The sequence below is a fragment of the Podarcis raffonei genome, chromosome 2 (genome assembly GCF_027172205.1).
Source record: "Podarcis raffonei isolate rPodRaf1 chromosome 2, rPodRaf1.pri, whole genome shotgun sequence".
NCBI lineage: Eukaryota > Metazoa > Chordata > Lepidosauria > Squamata > Lacertidae > Podarcis > Podarcis raffonei.
In genome coordinates, this window is record NC_070603.1 from 62,078,133 (window position 1) to 62,102,245 (window position 24,113).

Consider the following 24,113-nt stretch of genomic DNA (forward strand, 5'->3'; position numbering starts at 1 on the left):
TATAGGACGCACCGGCCCATAGGACGCACCTAGATTTTGGGGGGTGAAATAAAGGGGAAAAAATTTATTTCCCCCCCCCCCCCAGGCGCGGGGCTGGGGCGGGGGAAGCTTGGGCTTCCCCAGCCCCCAGAACGGGACCCAGAGCCATGCCGAAGCTGCGTGCAGCTTTGGCATCGCTCTGGGAGCTTGCGGGGCTGGAGGAGGGGCTTCCCCCTCCCCCAGCCCCCAGAACGGGACCCAGAGCTGTGCCGAAGCTGCGTGCAGCTTTGGCATCGCTCTGGGAGCTTGCGGGGCTGGAGGGGGGGGCTTCCCTCTCCCCCAGCCCCCAGAACGGGACCCAGAGCAATGCCGAAGCTGCGTGCAGCTTCGGCATCGCTCTGGCAGCTTGCGGGGCTGGAGGAAGGGAAAGCGGAGCTTCCCCCTCCCCCAGCCCCCAGAACGGGACCCAGAGCCGTGCCGAAGCTGCGTGCAGCTTTGGCATCGCTCTGGGAGCTTGCGGGGCTGGAGGAGGGGCTTCCCTCTCCCCCAGCCCCCAGAATGGGACCCAGAGCAATGCTGAAGCTGCGTGTAGCTTTGGCATCGCTCTGGCAGCTTGCAGGGCTGGAGGAGGGGCTTCCCTCTCCCCCAGAACGGGACCCAGAGCAATTCTGAAGCTGCGTGCAGCTTTGGCATCGCTCTGGCAGCTTGCGGGGCTGGAGGAGGGGAAAGCCCTCCGCCAGCCTTCTAACCAAGTCAGGGGACAGCGGGAAAGGCGCGCTGTGCCTCCCGCTGTCCCCCGAGTTTGCGGGGCTGGCGATGGGGAGGAGCAGGCTTCTCCCCCCGCCAGCCTTCTAACCAAGTCGGGGGACAGCGGGAAAGGTGCGCTGCACCTCCCGCTGTCCCCCGAGCTTGTGGTGCTGGCGGTGGGGCTCTCCTGAAGCCTGGAGAGCGAGAGGGGTCGGTGCGCACCGACCCCTCTCGCTCTCCAGGCTTCAGTGAAAGCCTGCATTCGCCCCATAGGACGCACACACATTTCCCCTTCATTTTTGGAGGGGAAAAAGTGCGTCCTATAGGGCGAAAAATACGGTATAATGCATATCTCCATTGAACTCTGCTTGTAGGCAAGAGTTGCATCAACTGTGTAAATGTTAGGCGTGAGTGGGGCTGGGGAGTGGAGATTCTTCCATGTATGGCATTTGAACATTGGTATTTGGCTAAGGTGGCAAAAGCGTATATGGATTAGCTACCAAAAATTACAAGCCTGCACTTTTAAAAAAACTTGTACAAGGGACAGTGGAACATGAATGGAGCACTCATTCCCTTCTTTGCCAGTCCTCCTTATGAGTTAAAAGCAGGCTAGTGAAACATATTGCAAGCTGGAAGTGAGCGCACTACCTCCTCTGCGTTCATGCTTGGTTTCTATGATGAGTGTGCAGGAAGAGGTGAAGTGGACTAAGTACTGGGATGAAGTGATCCATGCCTCTACAGCTATCCTGCATGGTTACTATGCCAAACATGCAGGAAGGGGCCACATCTCCCATGCATAGATGCTTAGTAGGCTTGTGGCATTGTCACAGATTGCCCTGTCACTTTGCCACCAGCATGTACATAAAACACAAAAGCCCACCCTTTGGATGCTCAGAATCCATCTGCTGCTAGCCCGCTGTGATAACATGTAGGACATGCAGCATTGTGCTTCACTTCCCATGCATCCAGTATAGAACTGAGGCATGCTGGGGATTGCTTTGTCCCTTTGCTGCCAGTGTGCTGTGTTTCTACAATAAAGGTGTGGGAGATTTGATTGTTAATGTGTCTTGCAGAAGTGCAGCAGGAAGCATTACTTCTTCCTTCCACCACCAGCTTTCTTGGTTTCTGTGCTGGATGCAGGGGAGGAAGCTTCACCTCCTACACACCAAATATTGAAATGCAGTGGTCTGCCAGAGGAAGGATGAAGCGCTTCAGGTCCTAGACAAGGAAGGAGGGTCTTACTCTCCTCCCCACCCACTATAGAAATGCAAAGAGCTGCTGCATGGAATGGGGGAAGGAGGGAGCAAACAGGTTCTCTCTTTTGGGCAGTTCATTCTCTCCCCTGTGATAAATTCCTCATCACATATGACAACTGGGCAATGAGTTAAAAACAAGGCTATACTAGGTTTACCGTATTTGGTAATTAGCAATTTATCTTACAAGGCTATGAAACTAGTTAACCCTGAAGCATTTGAGATGTGCATATGTGTGTTAACATTTAAACATGTCATTTTTCACTTGTGGCAACATTCTAATCTGTACCTAAAATACCTCATGGAACCCTGTTACCTACTTCACACTGAGGTGTGGTGCTAAGAGAAATACTTCAAATGCTCATTAGCAGTAAGGTCTTTTTAATATTTTTCACATCTTAGTCCATAAAATTTCACTTAACATACAAACTCCTTTCTTATGTAGTTTTTACATGTAGCTACCCTTAAAGCTGAGTAGCCTGTGTGTTAGACAAACCTGTTGTCAGTGCACATATAGTTTAAACTGATTGCTAAGCAGCATTAATTTTCCCCCAAAGTCTGTAGCTTAAAAATGAATTTGTGAAGTATAGCCTTGATACATCACATCTCATGTTTTATTCCCAAAAAAGGACCACTGGTGGTGTATCTGAGAACTGATGGTGTCTCTAAGAATTAACTGATAGACACTGACCTGTCTAAACATAACCTCTGTTTTAGAAGTAGCATGTTTTGTAAAAACATGTCCTGTTTCATAATTTTTGGGCACATTGTGTTGTGCATTGAAAATCAGATTCCTGTAAGCTTCCCCTAAAATGTGAGGGTTAAAACAAGAACCATGTCAGAATGATATGATCTCTATACTAATCAATACAGTTGCATTCAAGTATTTGAGCTAAAAAACTGAAACAGAAGATGGAGTTCTGTGATTCTTTCGTTGAGTGTTTTCTCTGTCTGTTAGGGTAGTAAGGGATGCAGGATCAATATAGTGTAAGGTCATGCAGGTGTAATCTGTAACAGGGTGAAAATTGAGCCTTCCTATTCTTATGCAGTATAGGAATTATTTGCCCCTTAGTAAATGGCTAAGTGCAAAGTTCTGTATAATTCATGGCATCAAACCAACAGTCGACAAGGCAGAAGATAAAAGATCCTAAGTTATGTGAATGTCTCTGAACCTCAAAAAAGGAGAGAGCCTTTAACTCATTCAGACCAGAATAAATCATGACCACACAAAGCTAATAACTGAAAGGCTTTGTATGCATCTTGGATTTGTCCAGGCTATACAATCACAAAGGGCTGGAAGGTAGTGTGCAGGATGGGAACCCTCTGCTATTTTACTGCAATCTTCTGTAGCAGACTGTGAAGATTAACAGTCTGTTGGTATTAGTGAGGGGGGATTTCCTTCTGTGCAAAGTGGTTTTCCAGTTATAGTGGTCAGCTCTTAAAGTTGTTGAAATCCCCCACCCCCTAATCTTTGACCTAAAATATGCATAGTCGTCCTTGTAGGGTTCCATCACTATAGAAGCTGTAAGTCTGAGCTTACATGTGCTCTGAGGGGACAAGAGCATGCAGAAGCAGCCATTGTACTTGGCTGCATTTCCACAAGGTAGGAAAGCAGCACAGCACGGTGGTGGCTGCCATTTGTAGGTAAATAGTGACCTGAGCAGTGAGAAAGGGGTTAATAGGCAAGTGTGTTGGGTTGTCAGCTGTTTACCCAACTTCCACAGTTTCTATATTCCCCAGGTAAGTAGCACATTATTTAGGTAATCTATATTGTATTGTCATAATATCTGCAGAAAAATTGCAATGTCTTTATTATGGCATGTATGATATGCCAACATGGACTTTGAAAATTAAAGTTACATTCCTCATGTGAAGAGGCTGTTACAGGATACAGTCATAAAAGTGTGTTGTAAATTGACACTTCCAAATATGTAAGAAACCGAAGCTAAAGAGGAAGTAAAATTAGGTCCAAGGGCTTCTGGTAGCGTAATTACAATGAAAAACATCTAGATGTTTAGACTATTAAGCTAAATGATGCTAAGTTCTTGATTTTTTGTGTAGAGTACATACAAATGTTCATGCATGTTCCTTCCTGTCTAGATCTACTGTGTATACTAAATACTAGAAGTAATATCCCCCCACACACATTGTTTGGGGCTTAAACTACTTTTAGATTATGGTTGGAAGAATGAACAGTATGTTGTAGTGCTCTACTGTGATAGACAGGCTGAACATGACCCATATTGTGCATGCTTGTGATAAAAGTGTGTACCATTGAATTAAAATCCGTATCTTACTCTGTGCAATGATACCTTTCACAGTATGGGGTGGGGATTAATGTCTCTTTGCTTACTTGTAATTTGGATGAGTAACATAGTAGTTTACCCATGAGGCTCATGTTCGAAATGTTTTCACTGCTGAGTAGTATTCATTGGATACTGCTTATAGCTTGCTACAGTTTTTTCTTTCAAAGTTAAGATTGTTTTGAGTTCATAGGGAATGCAGATTTAAGATTCATTCCCTATGCATTTTGAGTGAATACTTATATTAAAAAAGCAAACAGCAATGTCTTACTCTGACAATTTCCCTCAGATAACCATGAACCCTTACAGTTACAATTTCCCATAATGTCCTGCTTGGAAGAGAGTTCATTTCTGCTTATGCATTACAATTTTCAGACCAGGGAGGGAATATGCAGTGCCAGCATGAGTAGCTAGTAACATGCTTATTTCCCAGTATCATTACACAGAAGGTCATCAACTAAAAACAGTTAAGGAGGAAAAAGCCTTTGAGATGGGCAATCCCAGGATGATGATAATACAGCCTAAAAGGAAGGAAACACAGTTTTTGCAGTGTTCGTTTCAGTATGACTAGGGCAGTATTCAGCTGTAAAGCAGTGATGATTCTTCTTTTGGAATATTGTTCAGTTTCTTCATTTGTAAGAAGGATGGATTTCAATTAATGATTTCAAAGGAAAGCAGTCTGAAAGATCTGAACAGAATGTTTTATGTTTGGATGAATAAGAAGGTAAGGGAATTCAGTTGAACCCTGCAATATGCTGCAGATGTGATAGCAGTGATAGGTCATGACTGATCCATAAAAATCCAGACTTTGTCCCATTACCTTTCTTATTGTATTGTGTTTTGTCTTAGCTTTAGCTTCAAACTTATGCTTGTTACTGTAAATTAGTCTTCCACCCATAAAATCCCTGTTCCCTTCCTTTTCATTGTCCTAGCAAGTTGTCAACCTGAAAATGACAGAAAAAGAACTTTACATTTCTTACTGAAGCCACCGGCTCTTTCTTACTTATTTTGCCATTGTTTCAGATCTGTCTTTTCCACTCATGGACCATCTTGGACTTCTCCCTTTCCTATCCCACTTGCCTGCATCCCGCTCATTAATCCTGTTGCCTTTTTCACATTTCTATGAACCACTTCATTTGTGCTGTATCCACTGCTAAGGCCTATGCCTGTGCTGGGGTTATCTTTTATCACTAATGCATCCTTCTCCTTGGAGATGCAATGTCAGTGTGTGTTAAGTAGTTGGATTGTAGGGTTCATTACATTTAACTCTACTTTGTATCTGATTAAATAACTGAAAATGAGACCAAAAAAATGAAGAACTTTGCACCAGCCATAGTGTGTTTTGCTTCTTTTGCAACTAGCTCTGCATAGAGCTTCATCTTTCACAGTTTGAAAATGTGGGAGGCAGTGACCTTGACTTTCAGGTACTTGAGTGTCTTTCTTGCATCTCTTTAAAAAACAAGACCAAGCCTAACTTGCTTCACCAAAATATTGAAGTACTGTCAAGTGCTTTAGGGGGTGTCAATAGCAGGTGTTACAGATTTTCTGTCTTGATAAGTTAAAACAATGCAAATAAGCTTTTAAGTCTTCCAGTTTTTAGCTTATTTGCTACAATTCCTTTTACCAAAAATAGGAACGTTAGCCTAACTGGATTTCCTCTTCTTTTTCTTAATCTGTTTTGCAGCTCTCCTAGTGGTCAGCCATATGTGGCTTCCAATGTGGATTTGACTGGGAGTACTGCAAATCTGATGGCAGGGAGTACAAAATCCAGAGCAGCGTGAAATTTCCTTATTTTCCTGGCACATTCTTACCGGTAAATATTGTGTAAATTTAGCAGCCTTAAAATAGTCAACTGATAGGGAATTAGACTTAAAGGGGGAAACTCTTGCTTGTTTGATGTAATGCACCACACTATACTTAATAAGTGTACAATAGCCATTGAGATGCTAGGTTTTTGCAAATTAACAAGAATGATGAATAAGCATATATCCAGATGCTCTTCTTTCTTACTCAGTTCCAGTATAAGTTAAAATATGGTAATTATGCAAAACATACTTAATAGCATTCATTCTGGACTAAGTGTTGAATTGATAGGTTTTCCAGTATTGGTGTCATGTGAGATTTTGTTTTTGCAGGGAGCTTTTCACTCTTACAGTTCATAGAAAGAAACAGATAAGAGGGGTACTTTGTAGGAGCACCTGGGAATCCATGAAAACCTAATGGATATTAAGTATTAGGCATGTCTGACCCAATCAGTTGACACCTATTTTTCAAAACTGATGATAGTTGGAGGTTTGCTGAGCTGTTTTGAATGAACTTGCATTTGCAAGGCTGGCTTTATTGCATATGCTTGTTTTGGTTAGATTAGATAGTAGTCTGTGGCTACAAAGTGGAATTTTGAACGCTGTAATCTAAAATGTGACTTCTGCTGATTCAATATTTTTATCCAAAAGATCTTTTAAAAAAATACTGTGAGTTCTTTACAAGCATATTTATTCCTAGAATTGAAAGGATTTTTCTTCAGAAACATGGTCTGGCAGGGTTGAATTCTGGACTCTTGGTTCACACAAACAGTGATTTATTGGAGGGGGAAAACAGGGCAGCAGAAGGGGGGGGGAGATGGGGTTAGAGAAGGAGTGATGTCACCATCCTCTGGAGTGCCAAGTGACAAGACAGTTTCCTTTTGCTCTGGCAAATGAATGGGGTGGTAACAAGGCTTTCAAATATTTTTTTTTAAATTGGGATTTCTACTTCATCATAGTAATTTAAACAGTAGCACTTATTTGAAGTACTGTTTGCATTTATAACTAAACACTAATGAGTGCATTCAGATGACTAAAGACCTTTTCTTAAAGTTCACTTTGTTTAGGAAGTTTAAAACGTATGCAGTCAGAAGTAAGCACCAGTAAGTTCAGTGAAGCTTACTTCCAGGAAACCATGCATAGGGCTACAGTCATGTTACAAAAAAGTTTAGTCCTTATGGTGCCACAGGACTCCTTGAAAGACCAGACTTTCTTTTTTTTAGTAGTAAAATTTATTTACAGTCAGAACTTGCATCTTCTGATTTTTTTTCCTTTGAGTAAGAAAGCTATGAGGGGCGGAGTATGATAGCAGCAAAAACTTATAAAACAACCTGTCGGGTCTAGAACAGACAAATAACAATTGTTTTTTGTAATGCAGAAATTAAAACTATTGCTGTAAAAATGCAGACAGGTGAATAAGGCAGGTAAATAAACAGACAATTTTATTGTGTTTGAGAGATCTCTGAGGATTAAAAATTCTCTTCATTAATAACCCAAAGTTTTAAAGATCAGCAGATTGCAGAAGTTGTTTACTAGAGGCCTGCTTTGAGTATTCAGCTATGACAGGAATTGGCCATCCATGACATATAGTCATGATAAAGTGAAGCTTACTGCACACTTGGTCTGCAAGAAATGGGGGCCAGAGGCGATGTAAAGTTTACTGGTCGCCAACTTTCTCTGAACGTTCCTTACATTTTGTAAACCCAATAGGTTAAGAAATGAAATAAATGGAGAAAAGGGATTGCTTTTAACCAGGAAATGAGCTTTCTTGGCTACCTATCTAATTAATAGATAAATTCTGGCTACCTGCCCAATTAATAGACCAGTCCTCTATAGTGCTTGTAAAGTTCCAGTCTACAAAAATGACAGGTATTGCGGTTTTTATACACACAACTTGTTTATATGCATATAACCTTATTTATAAATGTCCCTGTTGCCCTAAGGAGAATTGGTTGAAATACAGTAGTCCTTGCAGTATGCATACAGGCTTATAATGTTTGTGTACAAAGAACAAGGGAAAGTTTTCTCTGTTGCCTTGCCTGCTCCCACAGGATAGCAAGTATCTAGTTCAACTCACTTTCCTGTCACAGAACATTGGTTTATAGGCTGTGTGAAATGGCTGTCACTACTTCTGTTTTAGTAGCTAGTGGGGACTTTAAAAGCCAAAAGTGAAGTCTGAAATGGACTCCTTTCTCTTTGGTTTTCCCTAGCTCCTGGGGCTGAAGAAATGGAAAATAGAGCTTCATTGTACATTCATAGGTAGATTTTCAGCATTATTCAGCTCCCAAGGGAGAGGCATACAACAGTTATGTCACTTTACCTACTAATTTAATTTTGCTTGTATTAGGCAAAACCTGTATCTGAACTGGGTGATGCTGTTCCAACCCCTATTGGAATGGGACAGAGTGAGAGAACTGTGGGAACTACCAAAAGAGATGCCTAAACTTGAAAAAAGGCACAAAGAAATTTTCTTACTCATATTGCACTGACTATCACATTGCTTAATCTTTAATTCTTAGTAGTGTATTCTAGCAGTAAACATGTATGGTAAATTGAACAGTAAAGTCTTTAAAAAATGGTTGTGTGTTAAGATTTTGCTATGTACCAAATTGGTTGCAGTCTTAGGCACAAGTGCACATGCTTACAACTCAGTGAAGCAATGGATTACAGCCTGTCAGACTCCATTCCAGTTAAATCAATCAGAATGGTCTATATTTCCTTTTCATCTTTTTTTTTTAACCGCTCGCATCAGTTTTGTTAAATTTTTGCTTGCTTCTGTTTTAGGGAGCTTTCTAATAATGCCAGTATTGTGTGGTATTTTGGCACTGCATTTATAAAATTAATCTTAAACTATGTGAACCTCACCCAGATAACGTGTATCCATGCATGGATTACTGATTGATTTAACCGGAATGGCGTCTGCACAAATTGCACAAAAGCCTGCTTCTTTGTAGGAAAATTATCCAAATCCTGCAGAAATGGGTATATCTATCTCTCACTGCACACACATGCAAATGCTATGTCCGTCATCAAGCCCCAATGGTTGTGTGGCTAGAGCTACTGGTAATGAAGTGGCTCACAAGTATCTCTGAAACTTTCCAGTGCAGTCCAAAGCATCTGGAGGGCATCAGATTGGCAATGGCTTTACTTTGGAATGCAAATTGCATACATGTTCCTAGCTACTATAACGAGAGGGAGGTTTTTCAGTCTAGGCCCAATTGAAATGTGTGAAAGGGCAATAGTGTTTTAAGAGGTCCACATTCCATCTCCTGTATCTTGCCTTCTCTTGCCCTGGGCTGGCCTTCATTATGAGGTGAATTCCATGTCCCGAATCTTACCTGTTGAATGCCAAAATACTGCAGTTTGGACTGTGTGGTACTAACACTCAGGTTTCTAGGCAGTGTACCTTAATTTTGATACAGTGGTACCTCCAGTTGTGCGCGGGATCTGTTCCAGAGCTCCGGTCAGATCCCGAGGTGTGCGTATCCAGAGGTGCTGCTTCTGCGCATGCGCGTGGTGCGGTTTACCGCTTCTGCGCATGCATGCTGCACATAGAGCGCTTCTGCGCATGCATGCGTGACGAAACCTGGAAAAATACTTCCGGTTTTGCCGTCCACATATCCCAAAGGATATTTAACCGGAGGTGAACGTATTTTCGTGAATGACAAGTTTGTATGAAGTCTAGTTAAGGATGGAGTTTTCAAAAGGTAACTACTATTATAGAAGCAAGTCTTGGGGGCTTGTGTCACTAGGAAATTGCCTTTTTAGGTAATGGCTAATATAATCCATCAAATAGTAATAGCATATTGTTAAAGGTTTTTGTGATTGCTTGCCCATCTAAAAATACAATGCTCTAGGAAAGATGTAGCAAGATGTTTGATGCATTCTGAATTAAAATGGTTTAAATTATGAGCTGAAATCCGAGGTTGGTAATACAGTGGTACCTCGGTTTAAGAACAGCCCGGTTTATGAACTGTTCAGTTTACGAACTCCGCAAAACCAGAAGTAGTGTCCCAGTTTGTGAACTTTAGCTCAGTCTAAGGACAGAAGCCGAATGGTGGAAGGGCACTGGCGGCGGGAGGCCTCATTAAGGAAAGCGCGCCTCGGTTTAAGAACAGACTTCCGGAATGGATTAAGTTCGTAAAATGAGGTACCACTGTACCTGTGTTAAGGTAAATTAAAGGAAAAGCCAATCAGAGTTCACTCTTGTCAGAGCTGTTTTCCTCGCCAAACATTTCAGTAGTTCACTTCTATTTCTATGATGTGATCAGTTTTTTTATGTTTCCATTTAAAAGTGTGGTATGTGAAAATCCTTTTCTAGTGTAAAAGTACATTAAGAACAACAACAGAAAAACAGAAGATATTTCACATTTGCTTTGTTAGCTATCCATTTTCTGCTGCTTTCTGACTCCAAAGTGATTATTAATGAGATAGTTGTATATTCTTATTCTGACAGTGCACAACAAATATTCCTCTTCTATAAAGGAACCATTTTACATTAAACAGAAAAAAAATGAGAAAAAAGCTGTCTCTGAAATACAGAAATATGAGCTGTTGCTCAGAACCTTATTGCAGTAGTGAAATGTCTTCAGTACCTGTTTTTAGCAGAAACATTTCTAAAAATCTAATCCATTAATAAAATGTTAGTGGGGAAAGCAAAACTTTGGTTATGGGGTAAAGTAAAAATATATAAGTAAAAATTAATTAGCAAGGAGCAGTCAGTGTTCATCTTAATCTTTTAATAGATATTTTAGGGTAATTAAATAAAGGTTACATCAGCATATGGAAACTTATCAGACTGGTTTTCAGAATGTATGAAACAAAGGTGCTAATGCCTTCTGAAGATTAATATATGCTATGTATGTATCATGAATGATGTAAGAAAATTGTTAATAACCCTCCTACACATTTGACAGTTTCATTAAAAAAACTCTGGGGTCAGTTAGATCCTAGTCATATTCAAATAACTCCAGCCATTATAAAAACACTAATTAGCACATTGCTGCATCAACATAAAACACTGTAGGTACTTTCTTTATTCATATCTTTGTATGTTTTTGAGTTGAATGAACAAACATAGCAGTAAGATATTAGGAATCTGCAAGATCCCATAGGAATTAACATTCAGATTCATTCTCGATCCTAATGACAACCCCAGTGATCCTTTGGAAGGAAGGGTGGGATATAAATAAAATAAACCAATTAAATAAATAATCCCTGGATAGTTGTACCTCTATACTTACAAACAATAGTTGTATAATTATTTCATACTTGTAACACCACGTTTGGCAATTGTAAAGCTTTTTTAAAAAACAAAAACTTAATTTGGATCCACTTGACCCTAATCTCAGATTAGTAACCTGTTGTTTTTTGTTCTTTATGTGGAATGGTAAATACCATGTGTGCCCTTTCTGATGAAAATTACCCAGCTGTTGTCCTAACCACAAAGCATAGTGAGCCAGCCTCAGGCAACAGATTTTGGAAGCAGTAGACCTGTTTTTGAATGACTGTTTTTGAAAATATTTTAAAAAGTTGTTCAAGTGTTCTCGGAAACCTCTCTAGAATGTACATGCTCAATGCCTTTCTCTTGAGTTGCTTCTCCAGAAAGAGAGAGGCAAGCAGGAGTGACTTCTTGGTGGGCTCAACAGGAGAGAAGATAGTGACTTGGTCCTTTCATCTCAAGTGCTGAAATGGCTAGAGAAGACATTTAGCAACCTGACAGATTTTCCAGTTCTGTAGATGGTTTTAAACTGAAAGGAAACAGTGCTACCTGTTAAGTTTTGTCAAGGCCATCCATGCTTTCATTTGTTGCTATGTTAGGTGAGCCCCCTCCTTTACTTTGCATGAGGCAGTAGCAAATTTGGCAGGAAAGTAAGCAGTTTCCACTTACACTTGCTGACCCTATTGCTGGGTAGAGGGAGAAAAGAATATGAATGCCAATGGAAAGTTCCCCAAGCAAGGAAATGGAGCTGGGCAGTTTTTACACATAGAACTCTTAACACTGTGGTGCAGAGTGAGTTAATGGAATGAATAGAAATCTATATATGCAATATCAGAAATAAATGGTAGCCAGCTAAATTGTTATTTTAGAGGCTGTTGAGTTTTTAAAATATTGTGGTGTACCCTCAGTGCTTGAGAGGAGTGCTTCTGTTATGAAACAAACCTTGTAACACTGCTTAGGAAATCATTTTTATTAACACCCCTTAAGCCAGTGGTGGCGAACCTTTTAGAGACTGAGTGCCCAAACTGCAAAACCGAAACCCACTTAGTTATCATCTCCCTCCCTCTTCCCCCCTCGTGCACTCCCCGGCAAGCTGGCTCGCTCGCTCTTGGGTTACTGAGATGGGGAGGACAGCCCTGAGACCAGGTGAGCAGCGGCGGCCAGGAGGAGAGGGATAGCCCCCACCCCAGCCAGCCAGCCCAACAGCCAAGCCCGCCTGCCTGCTCTCCGCCCGTGATCCTGGCGTGGTCTTCCCCATCTTCGTCCCTCCCTCCAGCAACGTCACCGTGGCAAAGGGGTGAGGCTGGGTTGGGCCAGGTGTGCAGAGACACGGCAGGCGCAGGTACCCTCCTAGCCCAGGTAGGTCAGGTCCACGGGAGGCGAGGGGCCTGCAGAGGATTGGAGCTGGGGGGGGCAGAAGGGAATGGGCGAGGCCTGGCTTGGAGGGGGGAGCTGGGAACTACCACCCAGCACCGAAAAAACTGCAGAAAAAAATCACAAGGGTCAAATAACGAACACTGTTATGCCCAATCAGAAACAGCCACTGCCACAACCCATTGAAAAACAGCCCAATCGCCGAACACCAGCAAAAAAAAAAAAAAGTTCTGGGTTTAAGCAGTGGATGCACGCAGTAGCATGGGGATGGATGCACGCAGTAGCATGGGGAGGAGCGGGAGCACAAATGGAAAAAACAACAAAACAGTGTGGATGGGCTGATGGCACGCGTGCCAGTAGTGAGAGCTCTGTGTGCCCACTCTGGCACGCGTGCCATAGGTTCGCCACCGCTGCCTTAAGCTATGGAGTGCATAAGGGCTCAGGATCCAGACTGGCTGTCAGCTCTAAACCTGAATGCTTTAATGGTATATAGTGTGTGTGAGGAGGATGGAGTCTCAATTTTTCTTCCAAACTGAAGATAATCATGCAGATTTGCAATTGGAGGCAATGACTGTTGAGGTTTACACAGTACTTTTAAAAATATTTTTATATTTGTTATAAAACTTTCCTCTAATAGATCTCAGTTCCCTCTACTTTGTATTACAATTGTTCATGCTTCATAGGGACCATTGAGACTTGTTCTCCTGTACTCAAGGCCAGGAATGTTTGTGTGTGTGACCTGAGAAAAGGATATGGCAGACATTTTCCCTTCTTAAGTCAAGCTGGGAGCGCTTTGTTGAGATTGACCACAAGTGCTATTTCTCTGCACAAAGGAGTTTACACCTCAAATTCTCTCCCATCTTCCACTTGCATAACAACAGAAATAATCAAGCATTGGGGAATCCTATTTATCAGAAAACTTAGTGCCTATGGGGTTAGCTGATAAAATACCAAGCAGTGGCAGTATAATGGATCAGAATAGGTGGATCAGAATAATCCAAACTCTGTTTTTCTTTTTCTTTTTAATGATTCAGGAAAGTACTTCCAATTAGCATGTATTAAATGTCACTGGCAGATTAGACATTGTGCGGAACGTAGCAACGTACTGTTCACATTCAGGGAATGCTCAAACCATGGTTTGGAGGATTGGGAATAAGTAGCAGTGAACCTTGGGCTCATGCAGGGGTGGGGAACCTTTTCAGCCTGAGTGCCTCGTTCCTTCATGCTTAGCCTTATGCTAGTAGTGCTTGGGGACAGGGGCAAAATGGGTGTGACAAAATTGGGTGGCGCAACAGGTGCAACTCTAGTCTTGGAACAGTAAGCTACAGTCCAGCCATGCAAAGTTCAGGAGGTTTTGGAGTTACTCACATCAAGCCAACTTCATCTTTTTAAGCACACTTAAGTGACTTGAGTTTTTACAAGCCATCAAATGTATGGATGTTATGACATTAGCATAGGAGTGAGGTTGCCGCTTTTTCTTGTACAATGGTACCTCGGTTTACGAACTTAATCCGTTCCGGAAGTTCGTTATTAAACTGAGGTACGCTTTCCCTTCCACCATTCGCCTTCCGTTCCTAGACCAAGGTAAAGTTCACAACTTGGACACTACTTCCGGTTTTGCGGAGTTTGTAAACCAAATAGTTTGTAAACAGGGCTGTTCTTAAACTGAGATACCACTGTAATAGTAATTATTGCCTTCATCAGTGATTGGCATTATTCTAGTATTCTAGTCTATAAGAAGGGAGGTGCTTCTTGTAATAATTTTGTTTTGGCAATGTATCCTGGAACACATGTTATTCTGTTATTTCTGACAGGAATGCCCAAAGAGAAGTACGATCCACCTGACCCACGGAGGATGTACACAATTATGTCCTCAGAGGAAGCAGCCAATGGAAAAAAGTCACACTGGGCGGAGTTGGAAATAAGTGGTAAGTGGAGAGATATTGGATACATGAGAGTAGTATGGTAAATAGTCTGGTTTTGTGTTTTTTTTAAAAAGCAGTTTTATTAAATGTTCTAGCACAACAATGTGGTTTAAAATCTAAAGCATGTTAATTTTTTTAATTTCAGTATCTTAATTAAATTTGTCACCCTTTGTCAAACAGTTTGAAAGCCTATTTTGCTTTGTAAAAGACTGAATCTGTGCAAAAAATCTGTTTTTTAAAAACATCCCAAACTGCAGTCCAATACACACTTACCTAGAAGTAAGTCTTACTGTACTTGATGCCACTTACTTTTGAATAGACATGCAGAGGATTGCATTGTAAATTGCTGAATACTTGTGGAAGTGAATGCTGTAAGTTAAATAGATGAAGAATACTTTCTTCTGTTTTGAGTTTACTTCCAATCTGGATCCTGCCCACAATGTCTTCTGAATCTTCCTGTCTACATGCTTGCTGACAAGCAAAAAAACAATCTTGAAAGCTTGATGACTGAGAACTTCACTTTGCAGAAACCACATTCTCTCGAGCAACTTTTATTTTAATGGTTGTGGAGATGGTAATGCGTCATATCAGTTTACCCAGTTCTAGGCTGAATAGTCTGTTATTTCCTGATTCCCTTTTTCAAATAGTGGTATGTTTTTTGTCTTCCCAATTCCAGCCTCTCATAAGGTCAGAATTTTGCATACTTAAGTTCTTTAAGAGCTTTCAGGTATATGCCATCCAGACCAAGGTTTCAACTGGTAAATCTCTTATTCTCTCTTTTTTTATTTTACTTGTAGATTTAAAAAACCTTCACATTTTGTCCTGGAGGCATTTCAGTTCTTTAAAACTGATCCTCTCTCTCTCTCTGTATATATATATATATATATATATATGAAAATTTCCTCTTTACAGGCAACTTACCATTAATATATATATGTTGAGTTTGATAGCACCATGTTCATTTTTTCCAATTGATTCAACAAAACTCCCATCTCTCAGCCAATTGTGGATACCTCTTTCCATTCAAGTCCAAGGTCTCTTCCCTCCTAGTCAATTCCATGTTCAAGGACAGCCATCTATTACATCTAGACATGTTATGTGTTGCAATTTTGAATGGAGTCCATGTGAGGGTAATTGTAGCCACACTTTCTCCTTTATCTGATTTCATTCTCCATCACTTTTGGTCAAGGGAGGGACATTGCATCAGTGCTGCAATCAAATTCATGTTTACATAATGTGACTTACGATCTATTCTGCTTTTTGACATTCTAATTAACACTACCCCAACATGGCCTTCACTGTTCTTTCTGTATATAAAAGGATACCTATATCCCAATGATTCTCATCTTCCTACCAGGTTCCCTTAATGTTGCAACAGCTACATTCTGTTTTAGTACTATGCACCCAGGTTTTTCTCCCCCTGCCTTTGCTTAAAAGCCTCTAACATTAGAATATAAAAGGCTATATAAAGATACATTTCCAAATCTCCTTTTTGTATGCAGTTTCTCCTACAATTCCTTTTTGTCTCTTAAAATCACTGTTATTTTTGTCCTGATAATTTCTAAGCTCTCCATATCCTCTCGTTTAGCCACCTGAGAGTTCCTAAAAGGTGAATCATCCTGAGCCAGATGTTCACCAGCTCCTGTTGTTTTCCCCTCAGAAATCAGTTTAAAAACTGCTTTGTAACCATTTTGATGTTAAGAATCAGCCATTTACCCCGATCTTTAGTTTCTGATTAGAAACGTAATAAATAATACACGCTGATGTACTATGCTTTGGCAATTAGCCTATTAGTCAAGTATTCTGTAGGTACTGGTGTAAAGATCTGTAAAACTCAAAGGCAGCAAGTTGTCCATGCATGCAGGTATTTTATTCTGGAATTAATGAGTTCAGTGATATTTATTGAACTCAGTACAGAGGTTGTTCTACCAAAATGTAATGTCAGATCCTTAAAAAAAAAAAGATTCTGGAACCTTGAATTTTTTTTAAAAAATCTGCTTCTGTTGGGAGATTTCTTAGCATTTCAAAATATGTATTTTTCTCTTTGCGGGTGAATTAGTAGCTAGATCAGGGGTTCCCAAATGGTGCTGGTGCACAAACTTTACTCAAGTGGTCTGCAGCAAGTCTGTAAATACAATTAAATATCATAGAGTATCTAATATAACACATTACAGTTGCTACAACATGCAGAAAAATCAGAAAGTGGTCCATCAAGACCCTCAATGATTTTCAAGTGATCGGGGGGGGGGAGTTTGGGAACCTGTTGATCCTGCTTCCCTTACCTCTGATTTCTGCTTTATTATGGAGAAGCATTTGATCACTTTTGAGGCACAAAAGCCTTGAATTCCCATTTCCATAGTGCATCACAAAACTAAACAAAAACTGTGGCGAGTTAAATTTTGGGGCATATATTTCAAATGTATCTGTTGAAATACATTTTATAATAAAAGACAAATGAGTTGGTGTTTTGGTGGTTGAATTGAAAAGTACCTAACACAAAAAGGGGAAGGAGATATTTGCAGAAACTGTTTTGCTGTTTTGATTCATTTGCAGAAGTACTTTCACAAATGCAAGATGAGACAGAAAATGTTTCCCTCTTGTCTTTCAGGGAAAGTAAGAAGCCTAAGTTCATCCTTGTGGTCACTGACCCACTTAACAGCTTTGCATCTCAGTGACAACTCCTTATCCCGTATTCCTTCAGACATTGCCAAGCTTCACAATCTGGTATATTTGGACCTGTCATCTAATAAAATCCGCAGTTTACCAGCAGAGCTCGGAAACATGGTGTCACTCAGGTAAACAAAATGCATCTGTGAGGCCAGTATGATGTTACTTCAGGTTTCTGTATGGTATGGTTTTGTATTGCAGTTTATTATTATTATTAGTAGTAGTAGTAGTAGTAGTAGTATTTATTATGATTAAGCAGAAAGCTATCCCAGGTTAGCTTCTTCTTGGCTGATTTATTTCCAATTTGTATTGCAATCTTTCTGCCTTCTGGTGCTTGGGGAGGGCTGAAATATATTGGTGTTCGCTTCTGAACCTGCTCCAAATTTCAGGAGTATATTGCCCAGCTATTCAGAAAGAGGTTAAAGTTCCATTTTAGGCTCTTAGCTTGCTTTATGGCTGCTTGGATAAGGAGTCAATTTGAACCTGGATGACTGGTTTCAAACTCCAAAGTTTTTTCTAAAAGTATTTGTCCTTTATGGGAATAAACAGCTGTTCATATTTTTGTTGCTTATTTGAAGTGTTACATTTCCTAAATACCAAATTTGCCATCCTGAGTTGTCTCTTCATGAAATCCTGTGTTGCCCTGAAAAAAATGATAAATCCACTTACTTTAATGGTTCTTTTTCCTGCTGGCTTATTGGTAATCCCCATGGCAAGGTTAAAACATTTCTAAACAAGGATAAAAGCAGCATCCACCTTGATATTCAATGCAATACATAAAGGAGTGGTATCTTATTGGTCATAATAAGTACAGTCACATAAATTTCATAAAGCCTACTATTTTAATTTGTGTGTCATTATTGTGATGCGTTCTCAAAGTTGCTACTAGCAGCTTTCTGAAAGTGTTCCGTTATGTGTTACCATATCATTCTTGCATCTGGTATTGGAAGAAGGTGCCAGTGCTGGGCAGTCCAGCTTTTCATACTAAGTGGTCTGCAAGAGTAGTTTGACACAGAACCCATGGGCCACACACTGCCTTGTAATGTGGGAGGTGGGAAGTGGGGCCAAAATATGACCACCACCAGCCCAGCCCTTGCGCTGCCTTCCCAAAACTGGCTAACAAAGGTGCTGGGCTTTGGGAAGGAGGTGTAAGGCTCTGACAGGGTCCTAGAGCCCTCCCACCACCTTCTGAAAGCTGGGAAAGCACTAATTAGGCTTTGGGAAGGAGGATGGAGGACTCTAGGACCCTGTCAGAGTCTTCATGCCTCTTTCCCAAAACCCAGTGTCTTGCTTACCCAGCTTTGGGAAGGCAGGTGCAAGAGGACTGCAGCTGGGAGCATCAAAATGTTGCTGAGGGCCACCAAAAAAGGCCTCAGGGAGTGTGTTTGATTGCCTTGTGCCAGTGTATTCTTCATTTTGCTGCAAGGAGATGTCTGGCAGTCTACTAAATGTTTCCACTTCATGAAATGCTGAATGAATGGTGAGGAGAAGAGAGGATCAAAGAAGGAAGAAAAGTCTTGTTCCACCTCACCCTCCTCTCTCCCACCTTGTCTCTCACCTCCTGTTTCTATGCCTTCTTCACAATGCGGGGAAAGAGAAAATTATTGTGGCGGTGGGGAAATTGTGCTCAGTGGAGGAGCACTTCAGGGTGTGTTTCTACAGAGGACCAAGCAGATCCTCAGTTATTAGTTCAGGGGCCAAGGTAGTTGAAAGTGCCTAGCTGATCTAGGCTCCTAATCCAGTCCCTGAGAGGATGGCACAAGGGCAAAGGTGTCCTCTAGATGCTGTTGGACTCCAACTTCCATCAGCCCTGGTCATTATTCTTGTTGCTAGGATCTCGACAACATCTGAAGGGTACCACACTAGGGAATAGGACATCTGTGTGCTTCAAAAGGCTGAGGACTAGATATATTTCTTGGGGGCATGAAGGACTGTTCATCTGTAGTACTCTCCCTTTTGTGCTTACTTAGCTAAGCAATTTTTCAAAGAAGGTAGAGAGTCTCTGCAGTTGGCAGAACCCTCTGATCCTACCTAATAGCCCAGTTTTCAAATGGTCGTAGGAGGTGATTATGACTAATATGAGTTGGAGTCCTTTCATAGATGTTCTTAATGAGCAAAGCTACCCGCTTTCACTTTTATCTCTTCTTCAAGAGTTGGGTTGCTGACTGCCTGGTAAACAATTTTCTCTTACCTAGCAGGTTTTCTTAAAAAAACAAAACCTCAGTAGTATATCAGAAGGCTAAGACTATAAAATAGCTCAACTTTCTAGATGCTTGTGATGAAAAGAAGCTCAGGAAATTGTGATTTCAGTGAACTGAGCAATGAATTAAGGTGGGGGGGGAGTGGTAAAGAGTCCCAGTAGCTTTCTTATAGTTAGCATATTTCTTATAGTAACCGCTTTACATTATTTTGCTTAGTAATTTTGACTGTAGGAGTACTTTCTCCATAGTTTTACTTCATTAATGGTTTAACAAGTTTATGTTTAGAAGATGTGCTAGTCAGTTTGCTTTAATTTATCATTGTCTTTAACTACTGCAAAATCAATAATCTTTGCTGTTCAGTTTTCCATTGCTTTTGAAATGTGCTATGTTAGCACAGTTTCTCTTTTGTAGTGAAACAATTTTCATTTAAAACAATTAACTGTATATATCTTACTACTTTTGTCTTCATGTGACTTGCTAATAGGGAACTCCATTTAAATAACAACCTGTTACGAGTCCTACCATTTGAGCTGGGAAAACTCTTTCAGTTACAGACGTTGGGTTTGAAAGGTATGAATTTTAACTATTTCCCCCATGCCCTTTGTTTGCAATTTTCAGTTGATCTCCTTCCTCAGCCAGCCATCACTTTCAAGCTGATATTTTAAGAAATAAAATTACTACCTAAACTAGAAATGGCATACTACAATTCAGACACTTTGAACTTATGGTTTTTACAAATTTCTCTAATCTGCAATTGTTTTGAAAAACATTTTCCACCTTTATAATACGTTGTGTTAATTTTACTGTTTCTTCTTGCCTGTACAACCTTAGAGTCCATATTATATATATAGTGTGTGTGTGTCTGTCTGGTTCTTTCTCTCTTCTCTTCTCTCCTCCCCTCATCCCCACCACCACTCCACTTTGGTGATATTTCTATAGAGTGAGAGTCTGAGATTTTCAGCAAAAAACAGTTTCCTGAACTAGACACTTTAAAAATAAAAACCTCATGATGTTCTTGAGGTCTCATTTTCTCACCCTCTTCCCCAAACACTTCTACAGGAAACCCACTTACACAGGATATACTGAATCTCTATCAAGAACCAGATGGAACAAGAAGGCTACTGAATTATTTGCTTGATAACCTGGCAGGTACTGCAAAAAGAAGTAAGTAGTGACTTCCTAGAACACTTCCTTGTGGCATGTAGAATAAATATCATTATCTCATTATTATTATTTTGTCTTCTGCAAATAGTTTCAACAGAACAGCCACCTCCCAGATCTTGGATTATGTTGCAAGAACCAGATCGAACAAGACCAACAGGTAGAACTGAATAAATCTGTGCTTTCTTTCCAGTCAGTGAAATTTTGTATTACAGTCATACCTCGGGTTGAATATGCTTAATGTTGAGCGCGTTCGAGTTGCGCTCTGCGGCAACCCGGAAGTAACACATTACTTCCGGGTTTCGCCGCTCGCGCATGCGCAGACGCTCAAAATGGCGTCATGCGCAGAAGCGGTGAAAAGCGACGTGTGCATGCGCAGACGTGCCGTCTCTAGTTACATTTGCTTCTGGATGCGAACGGGGCTCCGGAACGGATCCCATTCGCATCCCGAGGTACCACTGTACTGTGCCTGTGCATCTTCTTTCCATTTCACTTTATTTTTTATAGCAAGTAGTATAGACATTTTAAGGGGGAAGTCATATATGTTTAGAAATTGAAACATCTTGCGTTTCTCATTCTTTTGAAAATATTCTAAATACTACATTATTAATATGGCAGAAATATACTTTTTTTTTAAAAAAAAAGGCATTTTCCCATATGTATATATATCCATTGTACTGTTTGGAAATCTGTAAGGCTGTCTGAATAAAAACACCACCACCAAAACTGAATGCTGTCCAAACGATGGCACAGCCATTCATGGCATCTTTAGAAGCAAATTATTAAAGAACATGAGTGGATGTTAAAATCAGAATTAAGTGTGGCCTCAAACCACGTAGATCCATTTCGTCATAATGGCAACCCAATCCTATATATCATGTTTGCTCACCAGTTAAGTGCTGAGTTTAGTGTGGCTTATGTCCTGGTACATGTGCATAGGATTGTAGCTTAGTTACGAAACAAAGCTTCAATTGATTTAGACCTGAAATTCAATAAGAGCTCCTAAGTAGTTTAAGGGTTACCCTCATCTTGGAAAAAGTTCTTTATATAAGCTGGCTTTATGCTGGCTACGGTAACAGCTATTGACCTTGTAGGGGAAGTTTTGTGCTTCATTCCAACACAGATTGAACCAGTACATTATATTGCATTGTCTGCCTATTTGGTGAATGGTGGAACTACCAACCTAGTTTCTAGAGAGAGACAATCTAAATAATGCTGCATTATTAAAGGTCAGCTGCTCAAATATATCTTGGAACTGAAGTAAGCAAAGCCTAAAGCTGATCAACTTATTTAAAGGGAAAGTGAAAAATGTATGTTTCAAACAGACAATTTCTCTGTCTAAGTAAAACTCTCTTATACTGCAGCCCTGTTTTCTGTCATGTGTTACAATGTCCTCTGCGATAAATATGCTACTCGGCAGCTATATGGCTACTGCCCATCATGGGCATTGAACTGGGAATACAGAAAAAAGGCTATTATGCAGGAAATCTTAAGCTGTAATGCAGACATCATAAGTCTTCAGGTGAGAAATGACTTTGTTCTTTTTTGTTTATGTATGCATCCATTTTTTAATGTTTTTAACTTAAGCAATTTTCTTCCTACATATAAGATGTGAATCATTACAAGACCCCTATAATATGCTCTTAAGCCTGCTCTGAGAACTATTTGGATGAAATTCCAATAATACAGTAAAATGAATAGGGGACTAGTAAAGGATGCCTATGAAGCTTAAATATTTGTTGTTGTCTTTACTCCCCACCCACCCAGTGAGAGTCGCTTCCTGATTTATCATCCCTGTGTCGAGATTCATTTGCTCTCCCATCTGTTAGAAGGCTGGGTTACGTGGCTGCAGATGATGTGCCAAACCAGCAGATGCCGTGAAAAGAGTTGCAGAGCTTTTCTGCCAGGGATTACACGGGCCTTGAAGCAGAAAACAGGAATTAGGGTCAACCCTGCTGGCCAATAGACATTTCACCAAGCCAGGGAAATTCTGTTCTGTTTATTAAAGATCATAGCCTGTCCTGTCTTTAAGAGCTTGAGGTGGGCAACAGTCGATCAAAAATGTATATAAAATATGTAAATTGCTGTTGAAATGGGTCACAACTCTGTCCAGGTATTTTCCCCTTTCCTCCCTTCTGTATGTTCCCCTCCTTCCATTGTCTTTTCCTCCCTTCCATTGTTGCTTAAAATATGCAGTTTCTTGCATTCTGACCTGGTTGTTTTTCCTAGTGTTGTGGCCATGCTTCTGTCTCTGAACTAGTCTAGTGTGTATCTTCTGTTCTGATTACCTTTTCTGAAGGACTCTGCTACACAATATTTTTATTGCGTGTAGCAGAGTGTAACAGAGAATTTTGTGCATAGCAGAGAATTTTGGTGTTTAATATATTTGTACTGTAGTGTTCTCTGGAAGCTGCTGGTTGCTGCATCCAAGTTTGTGGAGGGGTTTCTACTAATTGCAGGTTCTCCAGCTGTTGAAGATAGTTGCATGTGGAAGCCTTATATTTTTGCTCCTTGAGTTCTTAAAGCTGCCCATTTTGGTCACAGAAAAACTCAGTATTGCTACTAGTATTAAGTATCTGCAAGATTGTTTTTGCAGTTGTTAATGTACTCTGAATTCTTTAATACAATGGGTGGGGTTCACTTAATGTTTGACTCAAGATGATGATTTTGTGGAAATGAGTTCAGTGACCATGGCATCTGATTTTCTGTGGGCTCCAGATTTAATAGCTTGGCAGGGATAAAGTTTAATTGGGATTTTTCAAACAAATATTTTTGTGGCTTTGTACTATTACTGTTCTCAACAGTTTTCTGCATTGGTCCTTTATATACCCTATAAACTTCCAGCTGTTCTACTTTTATATTTAATTTAATTGCTTACTCCATTGTGTCCTCGGATATGTGGTGCCTTTTGAATTTTAGACTGTTTCCATCAGTCACTATTTAGATGGAGGGGAGGGGAAACTGCCAGATCAGCTGACAGTGTCTCTATGACTATTCTTACTATTTCACTCATCCTGAGCTACATGCTTTGCAGGCATGCTAAAATGGCACATTTTATTCTGGACTGGCGTTGTGGCTTAATCCATTTCACAGTAATGTAATCTGATGACTACTTGTTATATTGACTTGGAGCATCCGCTGAGTGGAGTTTGAATCATGTGACACTTCTGCTGGCAGAAGGGGGTAGTTGACTTTTACAGACTCCTCCTTCCGATTGCAGCTCCTTGTGTCCCCCATCTCCAGATGGAGGTATCCCACTCTTCCTTAGAAAGCTCAGAGCAGCTTACATGACCCACCAGTGATCTGTTTCCTAGGTGTTTTGATAGTACGTCAACTAGCTTGAACAGTCTTCTAGCATCAGGTCATCCCAGACTGTTATCTATGCTATGGGTTGAACCTGGCTCGCAATGCTGTTTTTAGTAATCTGCAACTGTCTTTTGAAATCAGGTGCATATTTTTATCTTTGAAAAGCACCGCTTC

The 24,113-nt window shown here is 40.6% G+C and overlaps 1 protein-coding gene across 7 annotated transcripts in view; it reads left to right on the forward strand.

The window, feature by feature from the left end:
- The window catches only part of CNOT6 (CCR4-NOT transcription complex subunit 6), a 34,319-nt gene that overhangs the window by 3,999 nt on the left and 6,207 nt on the right, over positions 1-24,113 (forward strand). For 3 of the 7 annotated variants that reach the window (XM_053376956.1, XM_053376953.1, XM_053376952.1), the window contains 6 exons: positions 14,494-14,607; positions 17,213-17,399; positions 19,957-20,042; positions 20,532-20,636; positions 20,725-20,793; positions 21,998-22,155. In XM_053376956.1, the coding sequence (XP_053232931.1) occupies positions 14,496-14,607; positions 17,213-17,399; positions 19,957-20,042; positions 20,532-20,636; positions 20,725-20,793; positions 21,998-22,155 (717 nt within the window). In that variant the 5' untranslated portion in view covers positions 14,494-14,495. Of the gene's footprint in view, positions 1-5,966; positions 6,096-14,493; positions 14,608-15,339; positions 15,363-17,212; positions 17,400-19,956; positions 20,043-20,531; positions 20,637-20,724; positions 20,794-21,997; positions 22,156-24,113 lie in introns of those variants that run through there. The other 4 variants (XM_053376955.1, XM_053376954.1, XM_053376958.1 and 1 more) reach the window with 3 other exon arrangements.